Source organism: Phocoena phocoena, chromosome X (assembly GCF_963924675.1).
Source record: "Phocoena phocoena chromosome X, mPhoPho1.1, whole genome shotgun sequence".
Classification (NCBI taxonomy): Eukaryota; Metazoa; Chordata; class Mammalia; order Artiodactyla; family Phocoenidae; genus Phocoena; species Phocoena phocoena.
In genome coordinates this window covers 48,515,864-48,538,272 of record NC_089240.1, presented here as the reverse complement: position 1 = coordinate 48,538,272, position 22,409 = coordinate 48,515,864, and the positions used below count along the sequence as shown (strand labels likewise).

Below are 22,409 nucleotides of genomic sequence, written 5' to 3'. Positions count from 1 at the left end.
TGCCATGCAATGTTGTGGAAACGTAAATGAAGACAAACTCAAGATAACAGCCATGGATTCTGAAGTTTCAAATTTTTTTTATTAATAAAAAGTACAATAATCAAACGTAACAAGATTGTTTAGTTCCCAAACATACACCCTGCCTGGATGCCACAGAGGAAATGTCCCATTGAGCGAGAACGTAGTAATCTATAAGTGACCATGCTAACTGAGGCAGTTTTTGAGTATCTCCAGGGACCTAGCAGGCTTGAATATGAGAGATTGCTCACAATCTTAGTCTCGCAGCCATGTCGCTGGAGCAAGAACTAGTATAAAATAGAGAAAAAACAGGGTGCTGCTCTAAAGTACTGAAATAACAAGGCAGAGACATGAGTTATAAATACTAAAGCTTAATATACTGTTCTATAACTTCTTTAAACAAACAATGACAAAAAACAATCAATCATTTCACTGCAGGCTCCTTTCCCCAACACAAAAATGAACAGTCAATTTCTGGCACTGTTTTCCCACTGTGTCCTCCTGTCAAAAAACAAGGATGGACACCACTAGGGATTCTCTTCCTCTTTTTATTCGGAAATACAATGAAAACAGCACTGCATACAACATAGTTATAATGTCCAAAACAACTACTTATACTGATCCTGGGAAACATCTACTGGAAAGGAAGGAGAGTTTCTTAATAAACAAAATAGTGTCTCTCCCCCTGTCCCCAACCCACCACCAGAAAAAGAAATGGGAGGTAAAACCAGTATTTGAGAATCAAAGAAATATCCTGCCACTAGTATAAGTTCTATTCTCTTCCGTCCCACTCCCACCCCAACCACCCCACCCCACTTCCCTTCTACCTATACTGTTCAGAATATAATAAGTGGAAAGACACAATGTAACTGGTGATGCTGGACTGGCCAAAGTTTGAAGGGCTGTGGGAGATTGCCTCTGTGCTTCTGACAGGGTGACATGTAATGTGGTCCAGGCAGAGTGAGGAAAGGGGAAGAATACAGCTTTTACAGCAATGGATTTTGCCTACTTATTCCTTTAGACCCTAATATGCTTTGAGTATAAAAACAGGTGAGAATCTTATAGTTAGCAATGAAGAGAATGTAGGGAAAGTGAGAGGAAGAGATAATATTGCTTCCAGTGACCACTCTTCAATTATCCTTGTTACTTACTCAAATTTAGCTCTTTATCATCCAGGAAGCCTAATCCTCTCCTTTTTCTAGGGTAAATATAGAGTACTATAATTATCATCATAATGGTAATCATAATACTTTGTCGTTCATTTAAGGATCACTTGTAATTTTTGCCAACATCCATTAATGAGAATCCTCACAACAATCCTGTGAGGTAGGTATTTGGATCCCCATTTTACAGATGGGTTAACTGAGGCACAGAGAGGCGATGTGACTTGCCTAAGATCAATAAAGTGAGAGATGGGAAAATATGGAAGAGAGGTAACTTAGGGTAGCACCTCTATTGTCAGAGAGCCATATTTACCAGTGAGAAAAGACAGTGCTAAGTGTTTCTTTAAATTGGGCACACCTACTTTCTTCAGTATACCTATTTCTATATAGCTATTAACACACTAGGGAGGATCAATAATTTCCCTTGGCTTATTAAAGATTAGATCAATTCCCAATGGTTTTGCTCTTCGGAAAACCTTTTGAGGGTAGGATACACCCCAAGTTCCTGGAACTCAGGTCATCGACTCCTGAATTTTGCAGATCACTTTGTTTCAAAGAGCTGTTAGAGTTCTAAAACTGTTACTATCATGTACATAAGCACTGTGTTCTAAGTGTTCCCACAGGTGTACAGGCTAACAATTCAGATACCACTATACAGGTACTCTGGAACTGAACAAGTAAGTAAGTAGATGGCAACGTGTGGGAGCCAGGTTTCTCACTGTTGGAGTGGAAGGTTAGAGTGAACAAAGGCAAAAGGCTAGGATAAGATGATCCATGTGGTAAGGGATTGGAGTAGGAGACATCAGCATGAACTCATGTTTAGCTTAATAAAGATATGGATGACTACATACAGAAATATTTGTAGATATGTATGTATAGATATACATGGGTTAGTGCACACACATATATTTCCTTGCTCTGTTAGCTGAGATGGCTTAGAAGCAAAAATACAGGTAGCAACAAGCATACCTAATGCCCAGATCTTCATTTCTAATACAATTCTCCATTAAAAGAAACCAGGACTCCTTAAAGAAATGGTTGATTACAGGATTCAGCAAAAAAAATATACAGGATGAGCTTGCAGCATCTTGTGGTGCTGGAAAATAAAGGTGTGCTAAAAAAAAGATGGGGGTCTGTCAAAAGAACATGGAAATCAACCCAAAAGAGTGCCCAATGACCAACGCTGGAACAATTTGAGTAACAAAATAAGTTGCATTGGACTATAACCCAAAGTACTAAATAAATATCCATGAGTCCATACTGATACAAGAAAATGATTGCATAAATAAATAAATGAGGGAGAAAAGACAACTCTACCACGCAGAATTCCAAATAATTTATGTAGATACTCACCCTCAGGCATGTAGTGCATAGCTAACCACTCCTTAAGTGTGGGCTGCACATAGTGATTTCCTTCCAAACGGTTTCCTTCCACCTTATGCAAGTGATTTCCTTCCACCTTATGGAAGGTGGGGTGGAATACAGAGGAGAAACCTGACAAACACTATCTCAACCAGGTGATCAAGATTAACATCAAGGGTATAAGTCATGTTAATATGATGTGATGAAAATGGCAGTTCACCTCTGTGGTCTTCCTCCCCCAAACCCATAAGCTCAGTTTAATCATGAGAAAAACATCAGACAGATATTAATTGAGGGACCCCTTGAAACTGCCAAGGTCATAGGAAACAAGGAAAGTCTGAGAAACTGTCACAACCAAGAGAAGCCTAAGGATATATGACTACTAAATGTGATGTGGTATCCTGAACAGGATGCTGGAAAAGAAAAAGGATATTAGGTAAAAACTAAGAAAATCTGAATAATGTTTGGACTTTAATTAATAATAATGTATCATTACTTCATTAATTGCAACAAATGTACATCTAATGAAAGATGTTAGTAATAGGGAAAACTGGGTTTGAGATATAGGGAAACTCTGTACTATCTTCAGAATTTTTCTGTAAATCTAAAACTGTCTTAAAATAAAAACTTTATTTAAAAAGAATTTAAGAATTTATTCTCACAAACCTTTCTGTCTTGCCTATAATGCACTCCACCTAATGTACTCAGCAGTTCATATTCTTCATAGTTTTTCCTGAATTTTCCAATCATAATTATCAATAGTAATGTTCAATTGCCAATCATCTACAAATGGAGGAATTGCACTGCAATAAATTCCAAGATATTATTCAACCCTATCGATCAAGGCCATTTTCCATGCCCTAGGCAACTGTCCACATAATGGTGGTTAGCTGGTGTGAGCACAGCAAATTCAATTAATTCCAAATGCTACCTAAGAGAGACAATTATTTTCCATCTCACTGTCTATTTAGCAAAGTTCTATGTGCTTTTGGTGTGGTACAGTATTATACTGTATTCGAGTACCTGTGCTCCATGAAATACTCTTAATGAATGTTGATATATTTCTTAAAGAATATGGAAATAATTTGTAAAGATTTTATCATTATTTGGAGGGAAGAGGGCAATGAAAATAGGGTTAGAATTGTTTCCTGACCATAGACAATTAATAAAGCATTAACAAAGTCCCTCATTACTTTGCAGGAAAAAATTTGAATAAAGGCTTAGAGATACCAATATTTGGAATTCTAATTTGATTATCCGAGTTAGTACAACACTATGTTTTATAGTCTTTATTTATAAATAGATCATATGCTCCAATGCAAAAGATCCTGATGGGCACAGGTCAGTTATGAACTCTGGAAAAGGAGTCTAAAATCCAAACTCTGGAGAAAATGGGTAAGCCCTTACACTCTACTGTGAAATACCATATCAACTACTCAATTATAAGCTTAACTTATGTATGATGGCAATTCACCTTTAACAACCTGTCTTACACCTGCATAGAAGTCCCCTTTAACAGATTGGCCCTAGATATTTCCTAGTGCTCTAACAATTAGTCTACAATGTGGAACTTGCACACTTAAAGTCAGGGTAAAACATATCAAAATAACAAGGCTAAAATAGTAAAAATCTACATATCATTTGGAAAAATACAGGTAGTCCTTAAATTTATGAGGGTTTATGGTCTGAAAAGACACTGTAACTTGAAATGAGGTAAAGCAAACCTGAGATATTATAGAAAGTGTTAGAATAGAAAAACTGTGTTCCTAATGTTATATATCAACGACCACAAGCACATTTTACTTACAATTTAGTCAACTGTAAATGATTTTGTGAGTGGTCTAAATTTTTCTGAAGCCTAACATATAAACTTGGGCAAATACTGCAACCAATCATGTAAAATTTTCTTTAATTTGGCTTAATAATGTGATCCCTGGGAGAATGGGTGTGCAGGTCTGTAAGGCCTCAAGGAAACATCTGGGGAAGGAATCTGACCCGTATTTGTCTCATCTGTAAAATATTAATGATGGGTAGGGCTAGATAGCTAATAGGATCCCTTCTTGGTGCTAGAATTCTATGATTTAGTCAGACTAGGTGGCCTTGGGAAGCAATGACCTGAAGTATTCAAGAGAGACTGGTTGAATATCTGCCAAGGAAAAGGGGTACCGTATGAAGACAACCTTTTCCAGGAGAGAGGCTGTGTCCACAATTAAGTGATGCAAACCTCCCCTCCCTGACCCCAGGACAGGAAATATGCCATGTGGAGGTAGATCTGAGGTCCAGGGCCTGGAACAGAGGGTTTTATGTCCCAGAGACTATTATAAAACATTGATTGGGTAAACAAGTGTGTATATTATGCAACATGCTATAATGGCTAAAATAAATGGCTTAGATATTCATAGCAGTTGCAGAACATCAAATTGCTTTCTGTTTGTCAGTTTTCACTAAATGCCTCTTATAGTTCCATTTGAAACATAGGAATGCATGCTAATAATGCCATGTACTTAACACATTTTTTTCTTCCAACCCCTCACCTCTGTATAACATGGCCCCAGTGTGTAATTTCTCATCATGCAATATGCACATAACAGTTGCTTTATGTAAACAGAAGAATAAACAGTACAGTGTAGCCCCTCAAGACATTGTCTCAACAGATTGCCATTTGAATGAGACTTGTGATTATAGCACTTTTGATATCCTATCCATAAAAAGTCCTCCTCTATTTGTTTTCAGGATCATCCTGGGTCTACTTGTTCCTGTCACTGCCCAACTTACTCTCCTGGAACACTTTTTACCCTACTGGCACGTCGATGTGTGCTTTGAATTTTTGTTCAAATTTAACAAAACAAAGAATGTAATTGTGCAGCAAAATCTTTAATCCTGAAGGAGGAGGAGGAAGAAGAGGAGGAAAAGAAGAACAAAAAGATCCTTTCATTCCCTTTGATGGACTAAAGAAGCAAGAAGCACCAGCACTGTCTGAAAACCAAACTGTAAGAACAAATAGGATTGGCTTTACAAAACCTTGGAACTTGGTATGGGACTCAGCTTATTCACTGAGAATGTGCCCTATACTCAGGACCCAAATCCCTGTAAATCTTACCAGCCAACTACAATGTTATGCCCTCTTCTGTCTAGGAACTTGAAAAAAGTCAATTTAGGACACTACCAACAACTTTGATGTACTGATTCAGAAATATGATAAGAATTCTATAAAACAAGAGGAAAATAAGAACAAAAAGCAGCGTATGTTTGTTCACAGCCTTGAATTTGATTCCTGTTTTCTTATTGTAGGAAAAATGTCCTATCTCATAACAGGGACGGGAGGGGGGCAACCATGGGTGCCGCACTGGAATTCAACCCATGCGGAGGTTGAAAAAACTGGGGACTAGTCAGTGGAGAAATGAACGTGGAATATAAAGAGTCCCTATGGAAGATCAGCTATATTTTCCTCCAGTTTCGTCAGCCTGGCTCAGTGAACTGTTCCAATCCCATCCCAGAGGCAAGCTGAGTCAAAGAGGAAAAGATGGTCATGATTCCATTGCGCGCACACACACACACACACACACACACACACACACACACACACACACACAAGAAAGAGACCAGTGCAGCTCTTCTAGTGCAGTCTGTGCTGCTCACATGGTGTCATGGCGCCGGCGGTGCAGAGACAGGTGGTCAGAGCGAGAAAAGCTACGATTGCAGTCTGTGCACCGGAAAGGCTTGATGCCTGTGTGCTTGCGGAAATGGCGGGTTAGCTCATCTGAGCGAGCAAATTTCCAGGAGCAGCCATCCCAGGTGCATTTATAAGGCTTCTCTCCTAAAAAAGGGAATATGACAAAACAAAGGGAGTCAGAAAAGAGACGTTTGGATCCCGAAAAGATAACAGAGTACATAACCTTTTATAAAGTCAAAAAATTAAGCAATCACTTTAAAGACATGTTCTCTTTCACCTTTACTGAAGTCCCAAAGAGAAGCCACGATGGTTGAATGGAAAACACATAGGCTGTGCCTCAAACAGGCCTTTGCTTGAATCCTGGCTCTAGTACATAGTAGTTGTGTGACCTTAAATAAGTCACTTCTCCCTGGCTGGATCTCTTTTTTCATCTCTAAAGAGGGATAAAAATATCTCACAAGGTTGTATGAAACATTTTATCCTTTAAACACAGCCAATAAATGATAAAGCTGGGATCAAAACCCAAATCTTTGACATTTTCCACTATACCACACGGTAGTAACTGTATTTTCTCCTCTAATAGCTCCCCAAAAATAATAGTCTAAAATAGAGCCATACACACAGGAAGAATGTGTGGTTCACTGGAATGGGTCTTCAGTTAAGACTACAGGCCTTTTTCTGTAAAAGATCAGAAACTCAGTGGCATGGAGTGGGGTGAGGGGAAGTGTCAAGTCAAACTTTTTGAAATAGTTACATGCTTGCTCAGTACCCCCAGGTTGCACCTGGGTTATATATGGAATATGTATGCTTTGGGTAGAAAACTATGTGAAAAAAAAGTAATATAAAAAACATTAACACAGTATAACCCCATAATGGTGTATATGTCACATAACACATATTTATATACTCAGAATAAAGGCAATATCAACACACTTAAATATAAATTATGAGAGAAATTATTAACAGTGAGTGAATATCTGAAAAGTGAGGATGAGAATGAGAAGAGAAGAGGAGAATCAGGTGAGAAGAGGATTTTTACTTTTCACCTTCCTGTATTGTTGGAATGTTTTAAAAATCATGTAGCTGTATCTTATAATAAAAATTTAAACGTAAAAAGGTAAGACGGTATGAGCAAAAAATAAATATTAACTATGGTTAAGTTAAGATTATGGGGTTAGGGTAACGATTGTTTTCTTTTTAATGTGCTTCTCTACTTCCCATCTTCTATGATGAGCATGTATAATCTTATAATCATAAATAAGAGATAATGTAGGTATTGGGTTGGCCAAAAAGTTCGTTTGGGTTTTTCTGTAACATCTTATGGAAAAACTCGAACGAACGTTTTAGCCAACCTGTACAAAATGTATTGGTATTTTAATGGTCTTTCTTACTTTGGCTCTTTCTCCTCTTCTTATAAATACTCCAGTGCATTTTATTTTATGTTGTTGTAAATTCTGGTGGCAATCTGGTTTGCATATGCTGTTTTTCAACTTACTGCTCAACACTTATCAATCCTCCTAAGTGCTTACTAATTAACTGTACAGCTTTCAAACAATGGGCAACAGAATGGAATTCACTCTGACTCACAGTTGTGGACAATACCAAGGCAACTATTTTGAGGATTAAATATGCCAATTACTGATCATTTCAATATACAGAAATTGCTGCATTAGCTGCTAAGAAGAATGAGATAGAGTTGGATGTAGTGAGAACAAAAGATGGCCAATGAAATGTTATAAAATGAAAAGAAAAAGCTACTGAATGGCTATGCACCACACACATACACACACACAGAGTAGGATCCCATTTATGTTCTCTAAACTCCTCTACCTCTGTGTCTCTGTGTCTGTCTCTCTGTTTCTCTCTCTCTCCCTCTCTCACACACACACAACCCCCAAACAAAGAGAAAAGATCTGGAAGACTACACAGCAAATTACCAGTGGAAAGGAGAATGAGACTGTAGATGGTGTTTAGTGTGTAACTGGGATTTTTCAGTTTGGTCTATATAATTCCATTCCATTTCCACACCTCCAAACACTGCTATATATTTTGTTGCAATCTCTCAAGAATTTCTCCTACTTCTATCTTCTCTACAATCAAATGAAGAAAATTTGACTTGTAAAGCAGTGACACCCTGTGGTGATAAGAGCTCATTGCTAGAATACACAGATTACACAATTCAGCAAGGAGACCAATTTTTCCTATTGCAAAAGCTGTTACCTTTTATTATCATTGAACAGGCTCCTGTTTGTGCTAATGCACTTCATGTGGCACAACTCAACTCATGACCTTCATCAATACATCATCGATATTGAAAAACAAAACATACAAAAGGAAAATAATAATATAAAATGTACATATTAGGGGCTTCCCTGGTGGCACAGTGGTTGAGAGTCCGCCTGCCGGTGCAGGGGACGCGGGTTCGTGCCCTGGTCCGGGAGGATCCCACATGCCGCGGAGCGGCTGGGCCCGTGAGCCATGGCCGCTGAGCCTGCGCGTCCCGAGCCTGTGCTCCGCAACGGGAGAGGCCACAACAGTGAGAAGTCCACGTACCGCAAAAAAAAAATGTACATATTAGCTATGTGACAAAGTATGATATAAGTTCCAAGGCTTAATAATCTGTGCGCTAGTGTGAAGGCATTAAGCTTGAAACATGGGTAGGTTTAGATGTGTAGAACAGTAGGTGAAAAGCAACCCAGTCAGTTGGGGGCATGGGCCGGTAGGAAGTACCATAAATTATGCATGGGGCATGGGATCAGCCATCCTGAATTCTGTAAAAATCTTTATAGAATTTCCATGAGATGGTCCCTATTACAAAGGCCAGACTAAAGAATTTGGATTTTAGCATGAAATGTAGTGACATACCAAAGAGGGGGGCAGTGAGAGTAGTCTGCCTCAGATATAGGCAATAAGGGGGATGCATTGACTATAAAGAATTTTAAAACAAAATAAACTAAAAGTTTGATCTTTGTTATCATCATGTTCCAGTTGTAAGTCAATGATAAGATACTCCTTCTGGCTATGACATCTCCCACTGCCCTGTTCCTCTTGGTACACCACTGCCAGAAGGCAGTGGTTGGGGGGTGGGGGGAGTGTGCAACACTAAACACCTTTTGAACTCGAGAGTGACTTGATCAAATCTGAATGTTGAAATGATCTAGCCATGATATGCAAGATGGATTACAATGAATACAAGGCTACTGGTGTAATCTATTGTCTGGCACATACTGGTACTCAAATCATTTATTGATTTGATGAAGGAATCAATAATAAATGTCACAGAAGATTGAAGTAAATAAAATCAGAAATAAGAGAAGAAACATTACAATGGATGCCACAAAAATAAAAAGGATTATAAGGGACAATTATAAACAGTTATATGCCAAAAACTAGACAACTTATAAGAAATGGATAAATTCCTAGAAACATAACCTACAAAAACTGAATTAAAACATAGTAAGCTTGAATAGATCAATAAAAAATAAGGAAATTGAATCAGTAATCAAAAATCTCTAAACAAAGAAAACCCCAGGACCAGAGGTCTTCACAAGTGAATTCTACATCCAAAGAATTTATATTAATTCTCCTTAAATCTTCCCAAAAAATGGGAGAGGAAGGAACACTTCCAAACTCATTCCATGAGAACAGCATCACCCTGATATCAAAACCAAACAAAGCACAAGATAAGAAAACTATAGGCCAATATCCTTGATGAATATACATGCAAAAATCCTCAATAAAATCCTAGCAAACTGAATTCAACTGTACATTAAAAAGATTATAGGGGGCTTCCCTGGTGGCGCAGTGGTTGAGAGTCTGCCTGCCGATGCAGGGGACACGGGTTCGTGCCCCGGTCTGGGAAGATCACACATGCCGCGGAGCGACTGGGCCCATGAGCCATGGCCGCTGAGCCTGCGCGTCTGGAGCCTGTGCTTTGCAACGGGAGAGGCCACGACAGTGAGAGGCTCACATACCACAAAAAAAAAAAAAAAAAAAAGATTATACACCATGATCAAGTTGGACTTATCCCTGGGATGATGCAAGGATGGTTCGATATACTTAAATCAATGAACGTGATAAAACACATTAACAAATTTAAGAAAAAATCTGTATGATCATCTTAATAGATGGAGTAAAAGCACTTGAAAAAGTTCAGTATCCATTCATAATTAAAATGCTCAACAAAGTAGGTATATAAGAACTTACTTCAACACAAGACATGCATGATAACAACTAACATCACAATCAATAGCAAAAAACTAAAAGCTTTTGTCCTAAGATCCAGCACAAGGTAAGGAAGCTGACTCTTCCCCTTTCTTTTCTTCATAGTACTGGAACTCGTAGCCATAGCATTATACAAGAAAAGGAAACAAAAGTCACCCAAGATGCTCAACATCACTAATTATTAGAGAAATGCAAATCAAAACTACAATGAGGTACTACCTCACACTGGTCAGAATGGCCATCATTAAAAAGTCTACAAACAACAAATGTTGGAGAGGATGTGGAGAAAAGGGAATCCTCCTACACTATTGGTGGGAATGTAAGTTGGTACAGCCACTATGGAAAACAGTATGGAGTTTCCTTAAAAAACTTAAAGGAAAGTTGCCATATGATCCTGCAATCCCATTCCTTGGCATATATCTGGACAAAACTAAAATTCAAAAAGATACATGCAACCCCTATGTTCATAGCAGCACTATTCATGATAGCCAAGACATGGAAACAACCTAAATGTCCATAGCCAGATGAATGGATAAAGAAGATGTGGTACATATATACAATGGAATATTACTCAGCCATAAAAAAGAATGAAATAATGCCATTTACAGCAATATGGATGGACCTGGAGATTATCATACTAAGTGAAGTAAGCAAGAGAAAGACAAATACCATACGATATCATTTATATGTGGAATCTAAAATGTGACAGAAATGAACCCATCTGTGAAACAAAAATAGATTCACAGACATAGAGATCAGACTTATGGCCAAAGGGGAGGGAGTGTGGGGGAGGGATGGATTGGGAGTTTAGTGTTAGCAGATGCAAACTATTATATATAGAGTAGATAAACAAGGTCCTACTGTATAGCACAGGGAACTATATTAAATATCCTGTGATAAACCATAATGGAAAAGAATATAAAAAAGAATGTAATGTATACGTATGTATAACTGAATCACTTTGCTCTACAACAGAAATTAATGCAACATTGTAAATCAACTACACTTCAGTAAAAGAAAGGCACCCAAAACAGAAAGGAAGAAAAAAGTTACCTTCATTTGCAGATGATATGATCATATATAAACACCAATTTTTTTAACATCTTTATTGGAGTATAATTCCTTTACAATGGTGTGTTAGTTTCTGCTTTATAACAAAGTGAATCAGTTATACATATACATATGTTCCCATATCTCCTTCCTCTTGAGTCTCCCTCCCTCCCACCCTCCCTATCCCACCCCTCTAGGTGGTCACAAACCACTGAGCTGATCTCCCTTTGTTATATGGTTGCTTCCCACTAGCTATCTATTTTATGTTTGGTAGTGTATATATGTCCATGCCACTCTCTCACTTTGTCACAGCTTACCCTTCCCCCTCCCCATATCCTCAAGTCCATTCTCCAGTAGGTCTGTGTCTTTATTCCCGTCTTACCCTTAGGTTCTTCACGACTTTTTTTTTTCTTAGATTCCATATATATGTGTTAACATACAGTATTTGTTTTTCTCTTTCTGAACTTACTTCAACACCAAATTTTAAACAAACAAAAACTGACCTAATTAAAGGATTTAGAATTAATTAAAGAATTCAGTAAACTTGCAATACACAAAATCAAAAGAGAAAAATCACTCATGTTTCTAAACACAAACAACAAAGTATCTGAAACAGAAATGAAGGAAACAATACAATTCAAAATAGCTACAAAAAGAATAAAACAGTTAGGAATAAATTTAACCAATGAGGTTAGAGACTTGTACACAGAAAATTATACAACACCAATGAAGGAAATTAAAGAAGGTAGACATCTTTCCATATGGAAAGATATCGCATGTTCGTGGATTGGTAAAATTAAAATTGTTAAGATATCCATAACTCAAAATGACCTACAGATTCAATGTGACTCCTATCAAAACCCCAATGGTGTTCTTTACAGTAATAGAAAAAAGAATTCTAAAGTTCATGTGGAACTGCAAAGGACCCTGAATAGTCAAAGCAATTTTGATAAAAAATAATAAGGTTGGAGGCATTCCAAGTCCTGATTTCAAAATATATTACAAAGCTACAGTAATCAAAATAGTTAAGTACTGACATGAAAATAGAGATATAGACCAATGGAATAGAGAGCTCAGATAGAAATACATGCATCTATAGTCAATTGATCTTCAACAATGTGTCTATAACAAACAATGAGAGAATAATGTCTTTGATGAATAGTGTTGGAAAAACTGGATATCCACATACAGAAGAATGAAATTGGACCCTTATATCATATACAAAAATAAGCTCAAAATGGATTAACATCTAAAATGTAAAACCAGAAACCATAAAATTACAGAAGTAAACATAGGGGGAAGCTTCTTTTATTGAAGTATAATTGATTTACAATGTTGTGTTAGTTTCAGGTGTAGAGCAAAATGAACTGAATCATTTCACTGTATACCTGAAACTAATACAACATTGTAAATATAAATATATATATATATATATTTGAAGTTATATTTATACATGTATATTTCTTACCAGATTATTTTCCGTTACAAGTTATTACAAGATACTGAATATAACTCCCTATGTTATGCAGTATATCCTTGTTTCTTATCTATTTTAAGTATAATAGTTTGTATCTGTTAATCCCATAATCCCTCCCGTAATCCTTTCCCCTTTGGTAACCATAAGTTTGTTTTCTATGTCTATGAGTCTGTTTCTATTTTGTATAGAGATTCCTTTGTATTACTTTTTAGATTCCACATGTAAGTGATATCATATATTTGTCTTTGTCTGACTTACTTCACTAAGTATAATATTCTCTAGGTCCATCCATGTTGCTGTAAATGGCAATATTTCATTCTTTTTTTATGGCTGAGTAATATTCCATTATATATATACCACATCTTCTCAAATCAATCCTCTGTTGATGGGTAACTGTTTTTTTTTCCGTGTCTTGGCTGTTTTAAATAGTGCTGCTATGAACATGGGGTGCACGTATCTTTTCAAATTAGAGTTTTTATATTTTCTGTATATATAACCAGGAATGGGATTGCTGGATCATATAGTAGCTTTACTTTTAGTTTTTAAAGGAATCTCCATACTGTTTTCAACAGTGGCTGCACCAATTTACATTCCCACGAACAATATACGAGGGTTCCCTTTTCTCCACACCCTCTCCAACATTTACTATTTGTAGATTTTGATGATAGCCATTTTGACTAGTGTGAGATGGTACCTCATTGTGGTTTTGATTTGCATTTCCTCTAATAATTAGCAATGTTGAGCATCTTTTCATGTCCCTCATGTCCAACTGTATGTCTTCTTTGGAGAAATGTCTGTTTAAGTCTTCTGCCTATTTCTTGATTGAGTTGTTTGTTCTTTTAATATTGAGTTATATGAACTGTTTGTGTATTTTGGAAATTAACCCATTGTTGGTTGCATCATTTGCAAATATTTTCTTCAATTCCATAGGTTGTCTTTTCATTTTCTTTATGATTTTCATTGCTGTGCAAAAGAGTTTAAGTTTTATTAGGTCCAACTTATTTTTGCTTTTTTCCCTCTTGCATTGGGAGACTGATGTAAGAAAATGTTCCTATGATTTATGTCCAAGAATGTTTTCCCTATATTCTCCCCTAGGAGTTGTATGGTGTCATGTCTTATATTTAGGTCTTTAAACCATTTTGAGTTTATTTTTGTATATGGTGTGAGGCAGTGTTCTAATTTCATTGATTTACATTAAACTGTCCAACTTTCCCAACACCACTTGTTGAAGAGACTGTCTTTTCTCCATTGTACGTTCTTGCCTCCTTTGTCATAGATTAATTGACCATAGGTGTGTGGGTGTATTGCTGGGCTCTCTATTCTGTTCCACTGAGCTATATGTCTGTTTTTGTGCCAATACCACAATGTTTGGATTCCTGTAGCTTTTTAGCATAGTCTGAATTCTGGAAGGGCTATACCTCCAGCTCTATTCATTTTCCTCAGGATTACTGTGCCAATTCTGTTTTTCTGTAGTTCCATACAAATTTTAGGATTATTTTCTCTAGTTCTGTGAAAAATGTCACATGGGTACTTTGAGAAAGATTGAATTAAATTTGTAGATTGCTTTGGGTAGTATGGCCATTTTAACAATATTAATTCTTCTAATCTAAGAGCATGGGTTATATTTCCATTTCTTTGAATCCTCTTCAATTTCCTTTATGAATGTTTTATAGTTTTCACCTCCTAGGTTTAGATTATTCTTAAAGATTTTTGATGTGACTTTAAATGGTATTCTTTATTGTTAGTGTAAAGAAATGCAACAGATTTCTGTATATTAATCTTGTCTCCTGCTAACTTTCTTAATTCTTTTGTTAGTTCTAATAGATTTTGTGTGGAGACTATAGGGTTCTCTCTATATATAGACGATCATTTCATCTGCAAATAGTGAGAGTTTTACCTCTTCTCTTCCAAGTTAGATACTTTTTATTTCCTTTTCTTGTCCGATTGTGGTGGCTAGAAATTCCAAAACTATGTTGGATAGAATTGGTGAAAGTCAGCGTCCTTGTCTTATTCCTGAATTTAGATTGAAGGCTTTCAGCTTTTCACCATTGAGTATTGCATTGGCTGTGAGTTTGTTATAAATGGTTTTTAATATGTTGAGAAACATTCTCCCTATACCCACTTTTGTGAGTTTTTATCATGAATGGATGTTGAATTTTGTCACATGCTTTCTCTGCCTCTATTGATATGATCATGTGTTTTTTGTCTTTCCTTTTGTTAATGTGGGGTATCACACTGATTGATTTGCAAATGTTGAATCATCTGGAATGATTATGGTGTATGATCCTTTTTAGGCACTGTTGTATTTGGTTTGCTAGTATTTTGTTAAGGACTTTTGCCTGAATATTCATCAAAGACATTGGCCTGTAATTTTCTTTTTCTTTTTTGTAGTGTCTGGTTTTGGTATCAGGGTGAGGGTGGCTTCATAGAATGAATTTGGGAGTGTTCCATCCTCTTAAATTTTTTTGGAATGGTTTTAGAGGGATAGATATAATCTCTTCTTTGTATGTTTGATAGAATTCCCCAGTGAAGTCCTCTGTTCCCCAACTTTTGTTTGAAGGGAGTTTTTAAAATTACAAATTCTATTCCACTTTTAGTGATTAGTCTATTCATATTATCTGTTTCTTTTTGAATCACTCTTGGCAAGCTGTATGTTTCTAGAAACTTGTTCATTTCCTCCAGGTTGTCCACCTTTTTGGTACATAACTTTTCATAGTATTTTCTTATAATGTTTTTTATGTCTGTGTTATCAGATATTTCTCCTCTTTTATTCCTTATTTTATGTATTTGGGTCCTCTCTCTTTTCTTCTTGGTGAGCCTGTCTAGAATTTGTTGATTTTGTTTATCTTAAAAAACAAACAACCCCCCCCCCAAAACAGCTCTTGGTTTTATTGACCTTTTCTGTTATTTAAAAAAATCTATTTTATTTATTTACCCTCCAGTCTTCATTATTTCGTTCCTTCTGCTGACCATTGGTTTTGTTTGTTCTTCTTTTTTGAAATTCTTTTAGGTTGTAGGTTAGGTTGTTTATTTGATTATTCCTGTTTCTTGAGGAGGTCCTGTATTGCTATGAACTTGCCTCTTAGAACTGCTTCTGCTGCATCCCATAACTTTTGTAAGGTTGTGTTTTCATTTTTGTTTGTCTTTAGGTATTTTCTGATTTCTTCTTTGATTTCATCTTTGACCCATTGGTTATTTTAGTAGCATGTTTATTTTCCTCATGTTTGTTCTGTTTCTGTTTTTCTTTCTGTGTTTAATTTCTAGATTCACACTGCTGTTGTCATAAAGATGCTTGAAATTATCTCCATCCTCTTAAATTTATGAGGCTTGTTTTGTTACCTACTATATGGTCTACCTTAGAGAACATTCCATGCACACTTGAAAAGAATGTGTATTTTGATGTTTTGCTTAGTTTTGTTTTTTGGATATTGTGTCTTGTAGATATAAATTAAGTTCAACTGGTCTACTGTGTCATTTAGGACCTCTGGTGCCTTATTGAATTTTCTGTCTAAATGATATTTCCATTGATGTCAGTGGTTATTAAAGGCCCCTACTATGGTTGTATTACTATCCCTTTCTCCCTTTATGTCCCTTAGTATTTATTTTATATATTTAGGTGCTCCAATATAGGGTGCATAAATTTAACAAGTGTAATATTGTGTTCTTGTATTGATCCCTTTATAATTTATGATGTCTTTCTTTTTCTTTCTTTATGGCATTTGTTTAAAAAACCTACAACCAAGAATACTCTAACAAGCAAGGCTCTCATTCACATTCGATGGAGAAATCAAAAGCATTACAGACAAGCAAAAGCTAAGAGGATTCAGCACCACCAAAGCACTATACAACAATTGCTAAAGGAACTTCTCTAGGCAAGAAAGACAAGAGAACAGAACAAAAGAGGAAAGGAAGAAAAAAGGCCTACAAAAACAAACCCAAAACAATTAGGAAAATGGCAATAGGAACATACATATTGATAATTACCTCAAATGTAAATAAATTAAATGCTCCAACCAAGAGACATAGACTGGCTGAATGGATACAAAAACAAGAGTTATATGTATGCTATCTACAAGAGACCCACATCAGACCTAGTGACATATATAGACTGAAAGTGAGGGGATGGAAAAAATATTCTGGGCAAATGGAAACCAAAAGAAAGCTGGGGTAGCAATACCCATATCAGACAAAATAGACTTTAAAAAGAGGCTGTTGCAAGAGACAAGGAAGGACACTACATAATGATCAAGGGATCAATCCAAGGAGAAGATATAATATTTGTATATATTTATGCACCCAACATAGCAGAATATCAATACATAAAGCAAATACTAACAACCATAAAAAGGGAAATCAACAGTAACACAATAATAGTGGGGGGGCTTTAACACCATACTTACACCAATGGACAGATTATGCAGACAGAAAATTAATCAGGAAACGCATGCCTTAAATGACACATTAGACCAGATAGACTTAATTGATATTTATAGGACATTTCATCCAAAAGCAGCAGAATACACTTTCTTCTCAAGTGCATGTGGAACATTCTGCAGAATAGACCACACCTTGGGTCAAAAATGAAGTCTTGGTAAATTTAAGAAAATTGAAATTATACCAAACATCTTTTCCAACCACAATGATATGAGATTAAAAATCAATTACAGAAAAAAAATCTTTAAAAACCACAAACACATGGAGGCTAAACAATATGCTACTAAATAACCAATGGATCACTGAAGAAATCAAAGAGGAAATCAAAAAATACCTGGAAACAAATGACAATGGAAACATGATGACCCAAAACCTATGTGATGCAGCAAAAGCAGTTTAAGAAGGAAGTTAATAGCAATACAACCCTACCTCAAGAAACGAGAAAAATCACAAATAAACAATCTGACCTTACACCTAAAGCAATTAGAGAAAGAAGAATAAACGAAACTCAAACTTAGAAGGAAAGAAATCATAAAGATCAGAGCAGAAATAAATGAAATAGAAATAAAATAGCAAAGATCAATGAAACTAAAAGCTAGTTCTTTGAGAATATAAACAAAATTGAAAAAATTTTATCCAGACTCACCAAGAAAAAAGGGAGATAATTTAAATCAATAAAATTGGAAATAAAAAGGGAGATGTTACTGGCACCACGGAAATACGAAGGATCATAACATACTACTACAAGCAACTATATGTCCATAAAATGGACAACCTGAAAGAAATGGACAAATTCTTAGAAAGGTAAAACCTTCCAAGACTGAACCAGGAAGAAATAGGAAGTATGAACAGACCAATCACAAGTAATGAAATTGAAACTGTGATTAAAAATATTCCAACAAACCAATGTCCAGGACCAGATGGCTTCACAGGTGAATTCTATCAAACATTTAGAGAAGAAACACTTATCCTTCCCAAACTCTTCCAAAAATTGCAGAGGAAGGAACATTCCCCAGCTCATTCTATCAGGCCAATATTACCCTGATACCAAAACCAGACAAAGATATCACAAAAAAAGAAAATTACAGGCCAGTATCACTGATGAACATAGACACAAAGATCCTCAAAAAAATACAAGCAAACAGAATCCAACAACACATTAAATGAATCATACATCCTGATCAAGTGGGATTTATCCCAGAGATGCAAGGATTCTTCAATATATGCAAAACAATCAATGTGATACACCACATTAACAAACTGATGAATAAAACCCATATGATCATCTCAATAGATTCAGAAAAAGCTTTTGACAAAATTCAACAACGATTTATGATAAAAACTCTCCAGAAAGTGAGCATAGAGGGAACCTATCTCAACATAATAAAGGCCATATGTGACAAACCCATAGCAAACATCATTCTCAATGGTGAAAAGCTGAAAGCATTTCCTCTAAGACCAAGAACAAGACAAGGATGTCCACTCTCACCATTATTATTCATCATAGTTTTGGAAGTCCTAGCCATGGAAATCAGAGAAGAAAAATAAATAGAAGGAATCCAAACTGGAAAAGAAGTAAAAATGTCACTGTTTGCAGATGACATGATACTATACATGGAAAATCCTAAAGATGCCACCAGAAAACTTCTAGAGCTAATCAATGAATTTGGTAAAGTTGCAGGTTACAAAATTGATACACAAAAATCTCTTGCATCCTTATACATTAACGATGAAAGATCAAAAAGAGAAATTAAGAAAACAATCCCATTTACCATTACAGCAAAAAGAATAAAATATCTAGGAATAAACCTACCTAAGGAGACAAAAGACCTGTCCTCAGAAAACTATAAGATACTGATGAAAGAAATCAAAGATGGCACAAACAGATGGAGATATATAAGATATTCTTGGATTGGAAGAGTCAATATTGTTAAAATGACTATACTACTCAAAGCAATCTACAGATTCAGTGCAATTCCTTGTAAATTACCAAGGGCATTTTTCACAGAATTAGAACAAAAAGTTTACAGTTTGTATGGAAACACAAAAGAGCACAAATAGCCAAAGCAATCTTGAGAAAGAAAAACAGATCTGGAGGAATCCAGCTCCCTGTCTTCAGACTATACTACAAAGCTACAGTAATCACGACAGTATGGTATTGGTGCAAAAACAGTATTATAGATCAAGGGAATAGGATATAAAGCCAAGAGATAAACCCATGAACCTATGGTCATCTAATCTATAACAAAGGAGGCAAGAAAAAACAATGAAGAAAAGACAGTCTCTTCAATAAATGGTGCTGGGAAAACTGGACAGCTACCTGTAAAAGAATGAAATTAGAACACTCCATAACACCATACAGAAAAATAAACTCAAAATGGATTAAAGACCTGAATGAAAGGCTGGACACTATAAAAGTCTTAGAGGAAAACTTAGGCAGAACACTCTTCGACATAAATTGCTGCATGACCTTTTTTCATCTACCTCTTAGAGTAATGAAAATAAAAAGAAAAATAAACAAATGGGATCTAATTTAACATAAAACTTTTGCATAGCAAAGGAAACAAAAAAAAACTGAAAAGACAACCCACAGAATGGGAGAAAAATTTTGCAAATGAAACAACTGACAAGAGATTAATCTCCAAAATATACAAACAGGTCATAGAGCTCAATATCAAAAAAACAAATAACCCAAACAAAAAATGGGCAGAATATCTAAATAGACATTTCTCTAAAGAAGACATACAAATGGCCAAAATGCACATTAAAAAAGATGCTCAACATCAGTAATTATTAGAGAAATGCAAATCAAAACTATAATGAGGTATCAACTCACACCATTCAGAATGGCCATCATCAAAAAATCTACAAACAATAAATGCTGGAGAAGATGTGGAGAAAATATAAGCCTCCTACACTGTTGGTGGGAATGTAAATTGGTACAGCCACTATGAGAACAGTACAGAGATTCCTTAAAAAACTAAAAATAGGGCTTCCCTGGTGGCGCAGTGGTTGGGAGTCTGCCTGCCAATGCAGGGGACACGGGTTCGTGCCCCGGTCCGGGAGGATCCCGTGTGCCGTGGAGCGGCTGGGCCCATGAGCCATGGCCTCTGAGCCTGTGCATCCAGAGCCTGTGCTCCACAGCGGGAGAGGCCACAACAGTGAGAGGCCCACGTACTGCAAAAATAAATAAATAAATAAATAAAAATAAAACTACCATATGACCCAGCAATCCCACTCCTGGACATATACCCAGAGAATACCATAATTCAAAAAGATACATGCACCCCAATATTCATTGAAGCAGTATTTACAATAGCTATGACATGGAAGCAACCTAAATGTCTTTCAAAAGAGGACTGGATAAAGAAGATGTGGTACATATAAGCAATGGAATATTACTCAGCCATTAAAAATAATAAAATAATGCAGCAACATGGATAGACCTGGAGATTATCACACTAAGTGAAGTAAGTCAGAGAAAGACAAATATTATATTACATCACTTATATGCAGAATAAAAAAAATGATACAAATGAACTTATTTACAAAACAGGAACAGACTCACAGATTTAGAGAATGAATTTTTGGTTGTCAAGGGGGAAAGGTAGCAGGGAGGGATATTTAAGGAGTTTGGGATTGACATGTACACATTTTATTTAAAAAATAATAATATTTAAAAAATAATAATAACAGTTGAACAGTTAAAAAGAACAGTTGAACACTTTAGAATTTCACTAGAAACTAGAAAATATTTTAAAAAACAGTCAGGACTGAAGAATATAATAACTGAAATTAAAAATTCACTAGAAAAAAATAACAGAAGACTAAGTGATACAGAAAAATGCATAAGTGATCTGCAAAGTAGAATAATGGATATCACCCAATCAGGACAGCAAAAAGAAAAACAATTTAAAAAATTAAGGTAGTTTAAGGGACCTTTGAGACAATATCAAATGTTCTAACATTCACATTATAGGGATTCCAGAAGGGGAAAAGAGAGAGAAAGTGTCAAAAATGAATTTGATGAAATTGCAGCTGAAAACTTCCCAAATGTGAAGAAGGAAACAGATATCCAGGTGCAGAAAGCACAGAGAGTCCTAAACGAGATGAATGCAAACAGATCCATACCAAGACATTTCATAATGAAAATGGCAAAAATTAAACACAAAGAGAGAATTCTAAATGCAGCAAGAGGGGGATTGATCAAGATGGAGGGGTAAGAGGACATCGAGCTCATCTTCCCCATGAACACAGCAAAAATTCAACTATACATGGAACAAGTCACACAGAAAGCTAGCTGAAAACTGGCAGAAAGACTCGTATACATGTATACTCGTATACAGCCTTGGTTAAGGCTGTTAGAAAGATCCACATGTAATGTGGTAGGAAGGAAAGAAAAGTGATTGGGTCAGGATCTGTGCCCCTGGGAGGGGCCTCAGAAGGAAGAGGAGAATGCACAGGCAGACACCAGCCCTTGGAAATGAGCCATGAGAGCCACAGATTGGGCACCCAAGTCCTGGACCCCTGAGCGGGGGAGATGAGCTCACTTGGTTGGTTGGAGGAATGATTGGACTAACAGGAGGGCTGTGGGAAGCCTGGACTTCACTAGTGATAAGCACGTGTGTATGTTGGCTTGCCTCTGAGGCAGGATGGAGAGAAGACTGATCTAATGATTGCTAGATTTCCATGGCCTTCTCTGCATGCATTCCAGCCTGAGCCCAGCAAATGCTTTGGCCTGCTCACTTCTTGCCACAGTGCCACACTGGATCTAGGGTTGCCATGACCAGGAAGAAGACTTGGCTGTAGAATGCAGAGGATACTGATTCCCAGAGGAGAGCCTGGGTAGAGTGGTGGTAGCTATTGTTAGTGCTTACTCAATCAGTGCATCAGATGTAGCCCAAAACTCTGACAGTGGCCACTCTACCACAGCTCATGGCCTGTATATGCTGAGAATCCCCACAGGACTCCCACCTGCCCTGCATTATGATTCCACAACTGGGTGGGT

The 22,409-nt window shown here is 36.4% G+C and overlaps 1 protein-coding gene across 2 annotated transcripts in view; it reads right to left on the bottom strand.

Moving 5' to 3' along the window:
- Positions 1–6,178: 6,178 nt before the first annotated feature.
- The window catches only part of KLF8 (KLF transcription factor 8), a 64,634-nt gene continuing 48,403 nt past the window's right edge, over positions 6,179–22,409 (bottom strand). For both annotated transcript variants that reach the window (XM_065900496.1, XM_065900495.1), the window contains exon 5: positions 6,179–6,360. In XM_065900496.1, the coding sequence (XP_065756568.1) occupies positions 6,179–6,360 (182 nt within the window). The remainder of the gene's footprint in view (positions 6,361–22,409) is intronic.